General features: G+C 53.0%; 1 protein-coding gene across 4 annotated transcripts; it reads left to right on the forward strand.

The window, feature by feature from the left end:
* The first annotated feature begins 1,553 nt into the window (after positions 1–1,553).
* On the forward strand, positions 1,554–7,733 carry Npdc1 (neural proliferation, differentiation and control 1). 4 transcript variants are annotated; one of them, XM_075985406.1, is made up of 9 exons: positions 1,554–2,077; positions 4,786–4,932; positions 5,945–6,085; positions 6,168–6,341; positions 6,470–6,536; positions 6,618–6,705; positions 6,787–6,866; positions 7,127–7,223; positions 7,332–7,733. In XM_075985406.1, exons 1-9 carry the CDS (start codon positions 1,966–1,968, stop codon positions 7,422–7,424), a joined length of 999 nt encoding a protein of 332 aa, XP_075841521.1. In that variant the 5' UTR covers positions 1,554–1,965; the 3' UTR covers positions 7,425–7,733. The 4 variants fall into 4 exon arrangements, with proteins under 4 accessions (XP_075841521.1, XP_075841518.1, XP_075841522.1 ...); XM_075985403.1 differs by having other exon boundaries at positions 1,776–2,077; positions 7,091–7,223; positions 7,332–7,563; XM_075985407.1 differs by having other exon boundaries at positions 1,825–2,077; positions 6,171–6,341.
* The last annotated feature ends 2,717 nt before the right edge of the window (positions 7,734–10,450 follow it).

Consider the following 10,450-nt stretch of genomic DNA (forward strand, 5'->3'; position numbering starts at 1 on the left):
GGTTAAGAGCATTGCCTGCTCTTCCAAAGGTCCTGAGTTCAATTCCCGGCAACCACATGGTGGCTCACAACCATCTGTAATGATGTCTGGCGCCCTCTTCTGGTTTCCAGACATACACACAGACAGAATATTGTATAAATAAATAAATATTTAAAAAAAAAATTTGTAATAAACGATTTTTCCTAGAGCAGTGAAGTGTTCATAGGGTGGGGCATCCTTCTGCTGTTCCTCCTTCCAGCTGTCGGTCGTTCCGCTCTAGCCCTGGTTCCAAGATACTGTCTTTTCTTCCTTCCTTTCTGGACCAGACGTGAGGCAATGAAGGAACTCCTTTACACTGGTTTGGGTTGTCCCCGAGTCTTCTCTGATTGACAGAACCCTAACACACCTCAGGTCCCCCCTTGATGATGGGTAGGAATTGAGGATGCACCCCGAGGTTTTTCTCCCCGACTGCAGAGGCTCCCGAAGTGTCAGGAACCCTCCACTCCACACTAAGTTTCTGTGTCCTCTGGGCAGAAAAGAATGACCTGGGTATGCAATTCTCCACCACCTCTTTTATGGGACATGAGTTCAGACACAATTTCTGTTCTCTCGGTGTTTTAGGGCTGGTTGGGGGTGCACACGCATGCGCACACACGACGCCGTTGTTTGATATATTTTGTTAACCTGCAGTAGCAAGTCTCCACACTCTGACACCATAAACCCGAGGGAGTGAAAGAACCGCAGGGCGGGGGAACTCAACCTTGTTTTTTTGTTGTTTTTTTTTTTTTTTTTTTTGCTTTGCTTTGCTTTTTGAGACAGGGTTTCTCTGTGTAGCTTTGGCTGTCCAGGCTGACTTTGAACTCAGAAATCTGCCTGCCTCTGCGTTCCATGTGCTGAAATTAAAGATGTGCACCACCAGTGCCCCGCAAGGTTTTTTTTTCTTCTGTTTTACATTTTTAAGACAGGGTCTCACTATGTAACCCTGGATGTCCTGGAACTTGATATGTAGAGCAAGCTGGTCTCAAACTCACAGATAGCTCCCTATTTCTGCCTCTTGAGTGGTGGGATTGAAGGAGTCCGCCACCACACTTAGCTTTCAATCTTGCTTTCTTGACTTAGTCGGGGGGCGGTCTCTGGATGGGATGGGGTGTGTTCTCAGGGGATTGTAACCGAAGAGTAAACACAAGACACCGTGGATGCTCCACGCTGTGCGACTCAAGGAAGACAAAAGCCATTACCTGGGACAGTGACCACCTTGGACAGCTCCCAGACGCCTGTCAGCAGCGACGTCAATTTACTTTTGCCCTCTGGTGGAGTCCCTCGGAAACGAGTCTGGCTGGCGTCAGGAGCGATCTAGTGAGCCTGCCGTGTTTGCTTTACTTCGTGGATTAGAAAGCCCGGAGGCGGCTCTGGGTACACCTGTGCGACTCGATGCACCTGTTTATCATTTGTTTAATACATTTTTCAAACCTGCAACAGTCAGCCTGGTCTACATAGCAAGTTCCAGGACAGCTAATGCTTGCTATTTGTGTTCCCCTAGTTCAAGGTCCTCCGCTCCGAAAGAGTGGGCGGCTGGGTTTGGCAGTCGGACCACTAAGAGGAAGGCACGCATCCTGGGTTGTGCACTCTTGGTCAATCCCAAACCAGATTTCTAGGTAATGAGGAGGCATCCTGCCGTAAAGACGGGAGGGCCAGAGACACTTAGTCGCCTGTAGAAAGGGGACCCCCAACAGGACGCAGGGGGAGGGGGCTCAGTCTGGAGATGTCCCGCCCCCGCAGGTGGAGCGCGCAGGCGCACTCCCTACGCGTTTCTCTGACCGCGGAGCCTCCATCCCATCCCGGATCCTTTGCCGCAGCGTCAGCGCCGCCTCCTCCTCTTTTCCTCTTCCGCCCCCTCCCGCTTCCCGGCTTCTCCAGTCACGGTTCCCGGAGCCGGTATTGAGCCCGGGGCCAAAGAGTGCCATGCTGCCCGGGTGGTACTGAAGCATGGCGACGCCGATTCCTCCGCCTTCCTCGCGGCACCTGCGGCTACTGCGGCTGCTGCTCACCGGCCTCATCCTCGGAGCGGCCCTGAACGGTGCCACCGCCCTCCGCCCGGGTGAGCTATAGCTCTGGGCGCAGGCTGCGGGGCGCTCCGGAGCCGGGATCGTCGGGCGGGGAATCCTACCACCTGGCGCCACCCTCATCCTCCCTGCCACCGCCCTGGCCTCACCCGGGCCCGCAGGCAGGCCGGTCTGCTGGGAATGGATCGGGTAAACAGGTCAGGCCCGTTGAAGGCCAGGCTGGAGGAGTCTTAGTCTCAGGTCCCTGGAGGCGAATGTAGATTTCATGAGCTTCTGGTCTTTGTCTCTGGGTCCCTGAGCCTATTCGCCATATGCCTCCGGATGTCTTTCTGGGCGTCTGCAGCCATCTGGTTCTCTGGCATCCTGTGTCTTTGTTTCTGTATCTATGAGTTTTCCAAACGCTAGGGTTGTTCCCGGTGTCTGTGGGCCTTGCTGCTAGTAGCCTTGTCTGGGTCTGGGGGATCCCATGGCAGAGTCTAAGAGTTCCAGGACCACTAGGGTCTTGTTCTAACTTAGTGCCGTCAAGCTGCCACCATTCCCTGCCCTGGAGGGTACGTGCCACCCTGTCTTCTGGACTGAGGTCTGTGTGTTTACCCTTCAAAAGAGCCCAGTCTGGGAAATCACTCTTGCCAGATGGGTCCTGAAGCTACAGGATCCAAATTGTATCTCCCTGAAGGGGGCGAAGTGGGAGAGCGCGCCCATATGCTGGCTCAGTTCTGGAGCTCTGAAGGGGGGGTGCTTTGAACCCAGCTTACAGATGAGGAAACTGAGGCACGGAGAGATGACTGGTATGCGGCACAACTGGGACTCTAACGAGATTGTTCTGAATGTGGGGCCTTTAAGAGCTGGGCAGGCCTCTTTCTGGGCAAGCAATCCTGGACTGAAGGTTGGCCTGACCGGAAGAGACTCTTGGGGAGGGTGAGGGCCAGACCAGACTTTACAGAAGTAGCACAAGCCACCTGCCTGCCTCCCAGGTGCAGCCTCCTCAGGATCGGGACTAGCTGGGCGGTGGTGGCGCATGCCTTTAATCCCAGCACTCGGGAGGCAGAGGCAGGCGAATCTCTGAGTTCGGGGCCAGCCTGGTCTAAAAGCAAATTCCAGGACTGCCCAGAGCTGTAACACAGAGAAACCCTGTCTCGAAAAACAAAACAAACAAACAAACAAAAGAATGGGACTATGGGGGCAGTGCTCAACCCCTTCTTGGGCAGGTGCTGGCCTCTGCTCATTGGTCACTGTAGCTGGATGTAGAGACCTAGCATGACCCGTATCTAAGCATCCCCTTATCACATCTAGTGACCAGGAGAGGCCAGTCCCCGAACGGGTAGAATACTAGTTACTCTCTAGTAGCCATTGTTCCTGGGAACTCCTCATCACACCCAGACTAGAGAGGGTCTTTCTGTCCAAGATTAAACAATAGACCGATGGGCTAGGGAGGTCCTGCAGCCCCAAACCAGCCTTGTGCGACACACCTCTAGTATAGAGGTCTAACTAGGTTCTCAGCACTAGGGGCAGGGACAGTCTGGCTCCGTGGAACCTAGCTGGTGGGTGGAGTCCATGTAAACCTCCCAGTACAGGTTTAATGTTTAACTATCCCTAGCCCAGATTGCTGTCACTGGAGTCTGCTGATCCAGCTATGGAGGATAGAAGGTGCCTGGCCTGGGATTCAGTGTGCCACCTGCCACCAGGGCTGCTGGGACTTCTTTGCAGGAGATGTAGAGTGTCACATTGCAAAGGAAACTAAGCCAAAGGCTGCGGAATGTTCTCCATATCCCAGGGGGCCCTACTGGCTTTGCCTGCAGTGTGCCGTGGTGGCAGGGCTAAGGAGAAGAAGGATCCAGTTGGCCAGAGACAACCACCAGTCAAGGTCGATGATTCCGCTGGGTATTCCTTGGCTTTGCCGACTTCCAGAGACAGGGACCAGGGTCCCAGATTGGAACTATTCCTTAGCTTTGAAGAAACTGAACTTATGTGCCCCGCAGGAGAAACTGAGGCACGAGGGTCACTGTCCTAGCTACCTGTATCAGCATGGTACTGATTGGCATATATAAACAGAACGTCATGCTCTGGGCCCCAAATGAGGAAGACAGGAAATGATCTGGACCGGCATCCTTAGTGCTGACCAGCGTAGGCCTTTCAGTGCCCTCGTTGTGTCTAGCCAGCTCCATCTTAGGTCTCCCAAACCCGGTGGCTTCTCTCTGCTCTAGACAAAGGCTAGGCAGGGAGAGCGGCTGTCTTCTGGGCTGAGCATTTATTCTGTGGCCTGCCAATCTACTCCCTAGGGTTACAGGATTATGTGATGGAGGCTAGGGAGAAGCACCAGTGTTTAAGAGAAATGGCTACCCAACATCCTTTGCTCTGTCCTTAGTAGCAACCTGCATAAAAGGTCCTGGCTTTCTCTGAGCCACACAGAGGTCCAAAACCAGCCTTGGAGGATGATACAGTCCTTCCCTAGAGGCTGACTGGACAGGAAGGGTCAGTTCTCCTTGAAGGGTAAGGCTTAGGCCTGGAAGCGGGGCTGTGAGGAGTGGATGGGACAGGGTAGTTCCCATAAGACTTGGAGCTGTTTGCTTCCTGCTTCTGAGACTTGGCAGCAGGAAGGCAGGGCCTGCCTGGAACAATGACCGGAGATAGGCCAGGCCAGGCCAGCTCTGTGGAGGGAAGGGTTTCTGAACAGGACTGCTGTTGTGCTGAGACCCAGCCAAGTGGGCTGTGATGGGCCATGCCTCCTCTGCTTCTTCCTCAGATGATCCCACCTGTCCTGGAAGCCTGGATTGTGCCCTGAAGAGGCGGGCCAGATGCCCCCCAGGTGCCCACGCCTGTGGACCATGCCTTCAGTCTTTCCAGGAGGACCAGCGAGGGTTGTGTGTACCCAGGATGCACCAGTCTACTGGTATGCCGGAGTATTAAATACAGGGGACATAGATGGGTGAGGTATCTTCCCTGCCCTCCTTCCCTACGCAGTGGGCCCATTCCCCTGAGTGCTCAGGTCCAAGACCAGAACGGAATTCTTGTGTGTAAGCCTAGGAGTGACAAGTCTTTGTAGCCTTTCAAGATGGTGCTGGCCCCATGTTGGAAATAGGCTGAGGCCCCATGGCAGCTGAGTCCTCCAAACATAAAGGCGGACCTCGAGAGAAGGAGAGGTCAGAATGTCAAGAGCTTGGAACATGATAGGTCTGCTGAAGGCTGTTCCAGGGGTCTGCGTTAGGACTCTCTAGGCAACCTGTACATGCCACACGGCATGTTTGGAAGGATCAGTCCTGTCCTAGTGACGACTGTCAGATAGATGGTCAGTTTGTCTGGATGCCCCTTCAGAAGATGAGGGCTTTACCTGAGAGGTGCTGGGGATGTGGCCAGCCAGGTTTCCTGGGAAGAAGTAAAGAGAGCACCGAGAAAAGGCCAGAGGGATTGCTGTAGATTGGGGTCCAAAAAGAAGCTCCCATTGTGAGGTACAAAGTGAGAACCAATCAGGGCCCGACAACCTGTGCTCCCCTATAGGCTCCTTCTTTTTTGATGGTGGCAGTAGCCTAGGTGTTTGAGTATACTGTGGCTTCTCTGTCTCTTCAGGATTTCCCATCTCCTCTTGGGCAGAAAAGCTGCCTGGGGATGGGCAAGGTAGGAAATGTGGTGTCTCAGTTGGTGCTCTGCCCAGCTCTTTGGGAACACTAGCTAGGTTAAAGGATTCCATTCCTTTTGTGAATCTCTGCACATTTCCTTGGCCGTTCTCTCCACCCCCTACCCCCACCCCCACCACCCCAACTTAAAGAAGCTCCCTCAGTTGTCGCCATGGTAACTCAGGATAGTGAAACTTTGGATGCGTCCCCTCCATCTCAGGAGGCTGCTTGCTGCAGGTGTGGTCTAAGGGTCTAGGGCCTCTCTCTATGATGGCCCCTCACACTCCTTAGGGGAGGACCTGGCCCGGCCTAGACTGGAAGAAGAGATTGATTCTCTGGCCCAGGAACTAGCACTGAAGGAGAAGGAGGCTGAGCACTCACGGCTTACGGCACAGCCCTGGCCTGAGGCTGCACAGAACCTCCTGGAGCCCGGTGAGGACCCTTGCTGGCTTTCCTGACCCTGCTTCTTTGACAAAAGGCCAAGTCCTGCTGACTTTATGTGCCTGCCTCTCAGCAGCTACCCAGAGATTCTCAAAGTGGGGTCAAGGACTGGAACCCGGCCTCCCCTCCACTCACGGAACCTCCCTGCCCACGCCCCACGCCTCCTTGGGCTCCCCTGTATCTTCTGGACCTGTGCACAAGTCCCGGCTGGAGTCCCGGGGCAGGCATGAAAGTAGCCTCATGCTTGGTAGGTCCAGGTTGGCAGTAAGGACAGGCATGTGGTGGGTGGAAGGAAGAGGCACAAAGGGGATGGGGGCGGGCGCAGACTAAGGGCCCTCCTCAGGTGGCTCCTCACAATGGCTCTCTCTCCCACAGTGCTGGTCCTGGCTTTCTGCTTCGTGAGCATAGGCGCCCTGGCACTGGCAGCCCTGTTCTGGTATAGGTGAGCCGCTGACTCCAGCCGGTGGGTGGGGTCTGACCTTCAGCTCCCTAACAAGCCCCCTCAACCCCACACCCCTTTCAGGCTACATCGAGAGATCCTCCTGGCTCAGAAGGCCGACTATGCCGCCACAACTAAGGCGCCCGCTTCACCTGCGACACCTCGAATCTCGGTGCGTGGCTCCTCCCCCACCAGGCGTGCTCTTATCCTGTGCGCCCCAGTGTTTGTTTAACATTTCCGCCCCCTTCCACAGCCTGGGGATCAGCGGCTGGCGCACAGCGCTGAGATGTATCACTATCAGCACCAGAGACAGCAGATGCTGTGCCTGGAGCGGTGAGCGTCCCTGGCCTGAAGTGGCAGCCACTCCCCCCCCCCCCCCCCCCCGTGCTTCCGCCCCACCCCCACCTCACCTGGTCGCCCTTCCCCACCTGCACGCAACTTCTTACTTCCTAGCTCCCCATCCCCACCCCCGCAGCAACCCCTTACCCCTAGCCCACAGCCCCCACCCGGGGCAACAGTACATTGAGCACCCACCTCTGGGCTCCTGTGCCCTGGAGAGTGCGCAGGGGATCCAGCTATCTCGCCCCCACCAGGCATAAGGAACCTCCAAAGGAACTGGAGTCAGCTTCCTCTGATGAGGAGAACGAAGATGGTGATTTCACGGTGTATGAGTGCCCAGGCCTGGCACCCGTGAGTGCCCTAGGAGTGTGTGTGTGTGTGGGGGGGGTTATCTGTGAGAACTTCTCATCTTGCTGTCTCAGGCCTTGCTGCCAGGCGCTTAACCCAGTGTCTTCCCAGACAGGGGAGATGGAGGTGCGCAACCCACTGTTTGACCATTCCTCGCTGTCCGCACCGGTCCCCGGTCCCCATTCCTCACCTCCGCTGCAGTGACTCCTAGGCCGATGCCCACTTGCCTGCAGCCCACAGCCCACCGATGGGAGAAGCAAGTCCTGGTGTTCCCCGTGGAAAAGAACAGCATTGTGACCTTCTGCATGCTTTTGGCAGGAGGGAGGCACCAGCCCCTGGGCTCCTTTGCCTGGGAGATACTCTGTATTATGTGGGAGACCTAGCATCTGCTTGCACATTCTTCTCTGGTCTGAACCCTCAGACTTGAGGGACTAGTCCAGGAGCCCTAGAGCCCAGGCATGAATAGAAAGTTCTGGAGATAAAAGCCAATTAAAGTCTTTTTCAAACCTGTAAGCGGCTTCTGGCTCCACGGTCACTACCTCCCGGGGGGCTTGGTGGATGGACATTGAGAGAGGGCCTGGGACTTTCTCTTGCACCTCCAGAGAGAGGTGGTGCCTCTGTAAGGGACTTGGACTGGAGGAGAATCAAACACAGGACAAAACCTCACCCTCCACAGTGGGAACTTAACCCTACTATCCACTCTTCTGCCTCAGAGTTAAGGAATTAGGGCTAGAGGGGCCCAAAGGTGGCCAGATTCTGAAGACCCATTCTGTGGGATAAAAAGGGTTGGGAGAGGGAACAGTTTGCATATGCCTGGTTGTGGGTATCCAATGCCTCCATTTCTGTTTGCTATCTACCTAGGACAGAAAGCCAAGAGAATAGCATATAGGCCTGTGGGATTCTTTTTTTTTTTTTCTCAATAGTTTACCCTGAGATTTTTTTTTTTTCCCCACCGAGACAGGGTTTCTCTGTGGCTTTGGAGCCTGTTCTGGAACAGGAGCCTAGCTCTGTAGACCAGGCTAGCCCTGAACTCACAGAGATCCGCCTGCCTCTGACTCCCAAGTGCTGGGATTAAAGGTGTGTGCCACCATCGCCCCAGTCCAGCCTGTGGGATTCTTACAGGGGACAGGTTCCTGGACTCCTATAATGTATTGGTGGGGGAGAGAGACAGGCCAGGCAGATGGACCTGAGGAATGCAGTGTACCTACAGCCAGGCACATGAGGCAGGGATTTAGGTAAGGGGAGTTATGTTGCTTAGAGCCTTACCTACCCAGACTAGTGACTATGACAGCAGCCACACTTTTAGTTCTGAACGAGTGAACATGTGTGTGTGTGTTGTGTAACTTGTTTGTTTGTTTGTTTGAGACAGGGTTTCTCAGTGTAACAGCTCTAGTTGTCCTAGAACTCATTTTGTAGACCAGGCTGGCCTCGAATTTACAGAGGTCTCCCTGCCTGTGCCTCCCTAGTGCTGGGATTAAAGGCGTGCCCAGCTAAGTGAATGCATCCTGACTCCTTTAGTTTTTTTCTCTACTAGCTGTGCCATCTGCAGGGATGGGTCAGGATCCTGCTGACCACATGGTTTCCTTTGGAAGCATAGGGAACATGTCCCTGTCCACTGACTCCTTCCCGTAGGATGGGCACCGCTACAGTCTAATCTCCAGAGACTCTATGGCCTCTCTGATCAAGAAGATGGATGAGCTGGGCATGGTGGCCATGCACTTGGGATGCAGAGGCAGGAAGACCTCTTGAGTTTGAGGTCAGCCTGATTGCAGTAGCAAGCTCCAGGACAGTCAAGGCTGCATAGTGAGACCCTGTCTCAAACAAAGAGAGAAAGAAAGAAAACCTATTAGAAGGGTCCCAGTGTCCCCTGGTGCTTAGTTAGGTTTCTCTTGTTGTAAGAGACACTATGATCATGGCAAATCTTATAAAGAAAAACATTTAATTGGGGTAGCTTACAGTTCAGAGGTTCAGTCTGTTCTCATCATGGCAGGAAGCAAGGCAGCGTGCAGGCAGACATGGTGCTGGAAAAGGAGCTGAGAGTCCTTACGTCTTAACTCACAGGCAACAGGAAGTACTCTGTCTTACTGGGCATGGCTTGAGCACATATGAGACCTCAAAGCCCGCCTCCATAGTGACACACTTCCTCCCACAAAGCCACACCTACTCTAACAAGTCCATACTTCTTAATAGGAGTGCCACTCCCTGTGGTCTTAGTGGGGGCCAATTCCATTCAAACCCCCACACCTGGGTCCTAACTAACCGGGAGGGCGTAGGCCAAAATATTTTCACTTATTCTCATTGGCATAAACCTGTACATCTTAGAGAACACTCAAAAGACTGTTTTACCAGCTTTGTAATTTATTTTACTTTATTTTGTTTTTTTGAGACAGAGTTTCTCTGTGTAGCCCCGGCTGTACTGGAACTCTCTCTGTAGACCAAGCTGGCCTGGAACTCAGAGATCCACCTTCCTCTGCCTCCTGTGCTGGGATTAAAGGTGCGCGCCACCACCACACCCACGTTTTTTCTTTTAGCATCATAAATTTAAGTTCTGTGTTACATTTAGATAAATCTTAGAAAATAAAACAATTTTAAGTAAGTCTGATCAGGCTGGCCTCAGACTCACAGAGATTCCTCAAGGTAGGATTTTTTTTTTTAAAAAATTATTCTTGATTACTTAACAAAGAAACAACAGATTTTTGTTTTGCTTGTTTTGTTTTCGCAAAGCCATACATAGTTTTCTTTATCTCATGATTAGTAAGTTGAAGTTTTTTTAATTTTGTAGGATAATTTCTGCAAGGGACTCTAACTGTTGTTTTAATACCTCTAGGTCCTGATCAGCCTGTCTACTTAGTCTGGAAAGCATCAGAAGAGGCGTGTTTGGTCAAATGAGTCAGAGACCAAGAGCTCTCTGGGGCTCAGTAATATTGCTGTTATCCGTATGAAGTAATCTGTACGGCAGAATGGGGGAGGTGCCTAGGTTAGAGGATATCAGACAAGCCCCAGTCCCGTAAGTCCTCTAGCATCAATCTGGGCTGCCCCAAGTCACAGTGAGTTTTTTACATCCTGTCCTATGTATTATGGGGCCTGGGTGTCTAAGCATAACCAGCAACCCTGGCTGAGTCTTTGCTAGGATTCCCTAACTCTATCCCCAGGGTCCCTTTCTGTGGCATAGAGTTTGATTCCCCACATTTTCCCTGTTTTTTAAAGGCCAGAATCTTTTTTTTAAATTT

This window comes from Microtus pennsylvanicus, chromosome 9 (genome assembly GCF_037038515.1).
Source record: "Microtus pennsylvanicus isolate mMicPen1 chromosome 9, mMicPen1.hap1, whole genome shotgun sequence".
NCBI classification, from domain to species: Eukaryota; Metazoa; Chordata; class Mammalia; order Rodentia; family Cricetidae; genus Microtus; species Microtus pennsylvanicus.

What these genes read in the sequence shown, in the direction of transcription:
- Npdc1 (XM_075985403.1), top strand. Translation starts at nt 1,966, where the DNA reads ATGGCGACGCCGATTCCTCCGCCTTCCTCGCGGCACCTGCGGCTACTG. An exon ending in CAGGATGCACCAGTCTACTG is followed by an intron (nt 4,933 to 5,944) that starts GTATGCCGGAGT and finishes CACACTCCTTAG; the next exon opens with GGGAGGACCTGGCCCGGCCT. An exon ending in CTGCGACACCTCGAATCTCG is followed by an intron (nt 6,706 to 6,786) that starts GTGCGTGGCTCC and finishes CCCCTTCCACAG; the next exon opens with CCTGGGGATCAGCGGCTGGC.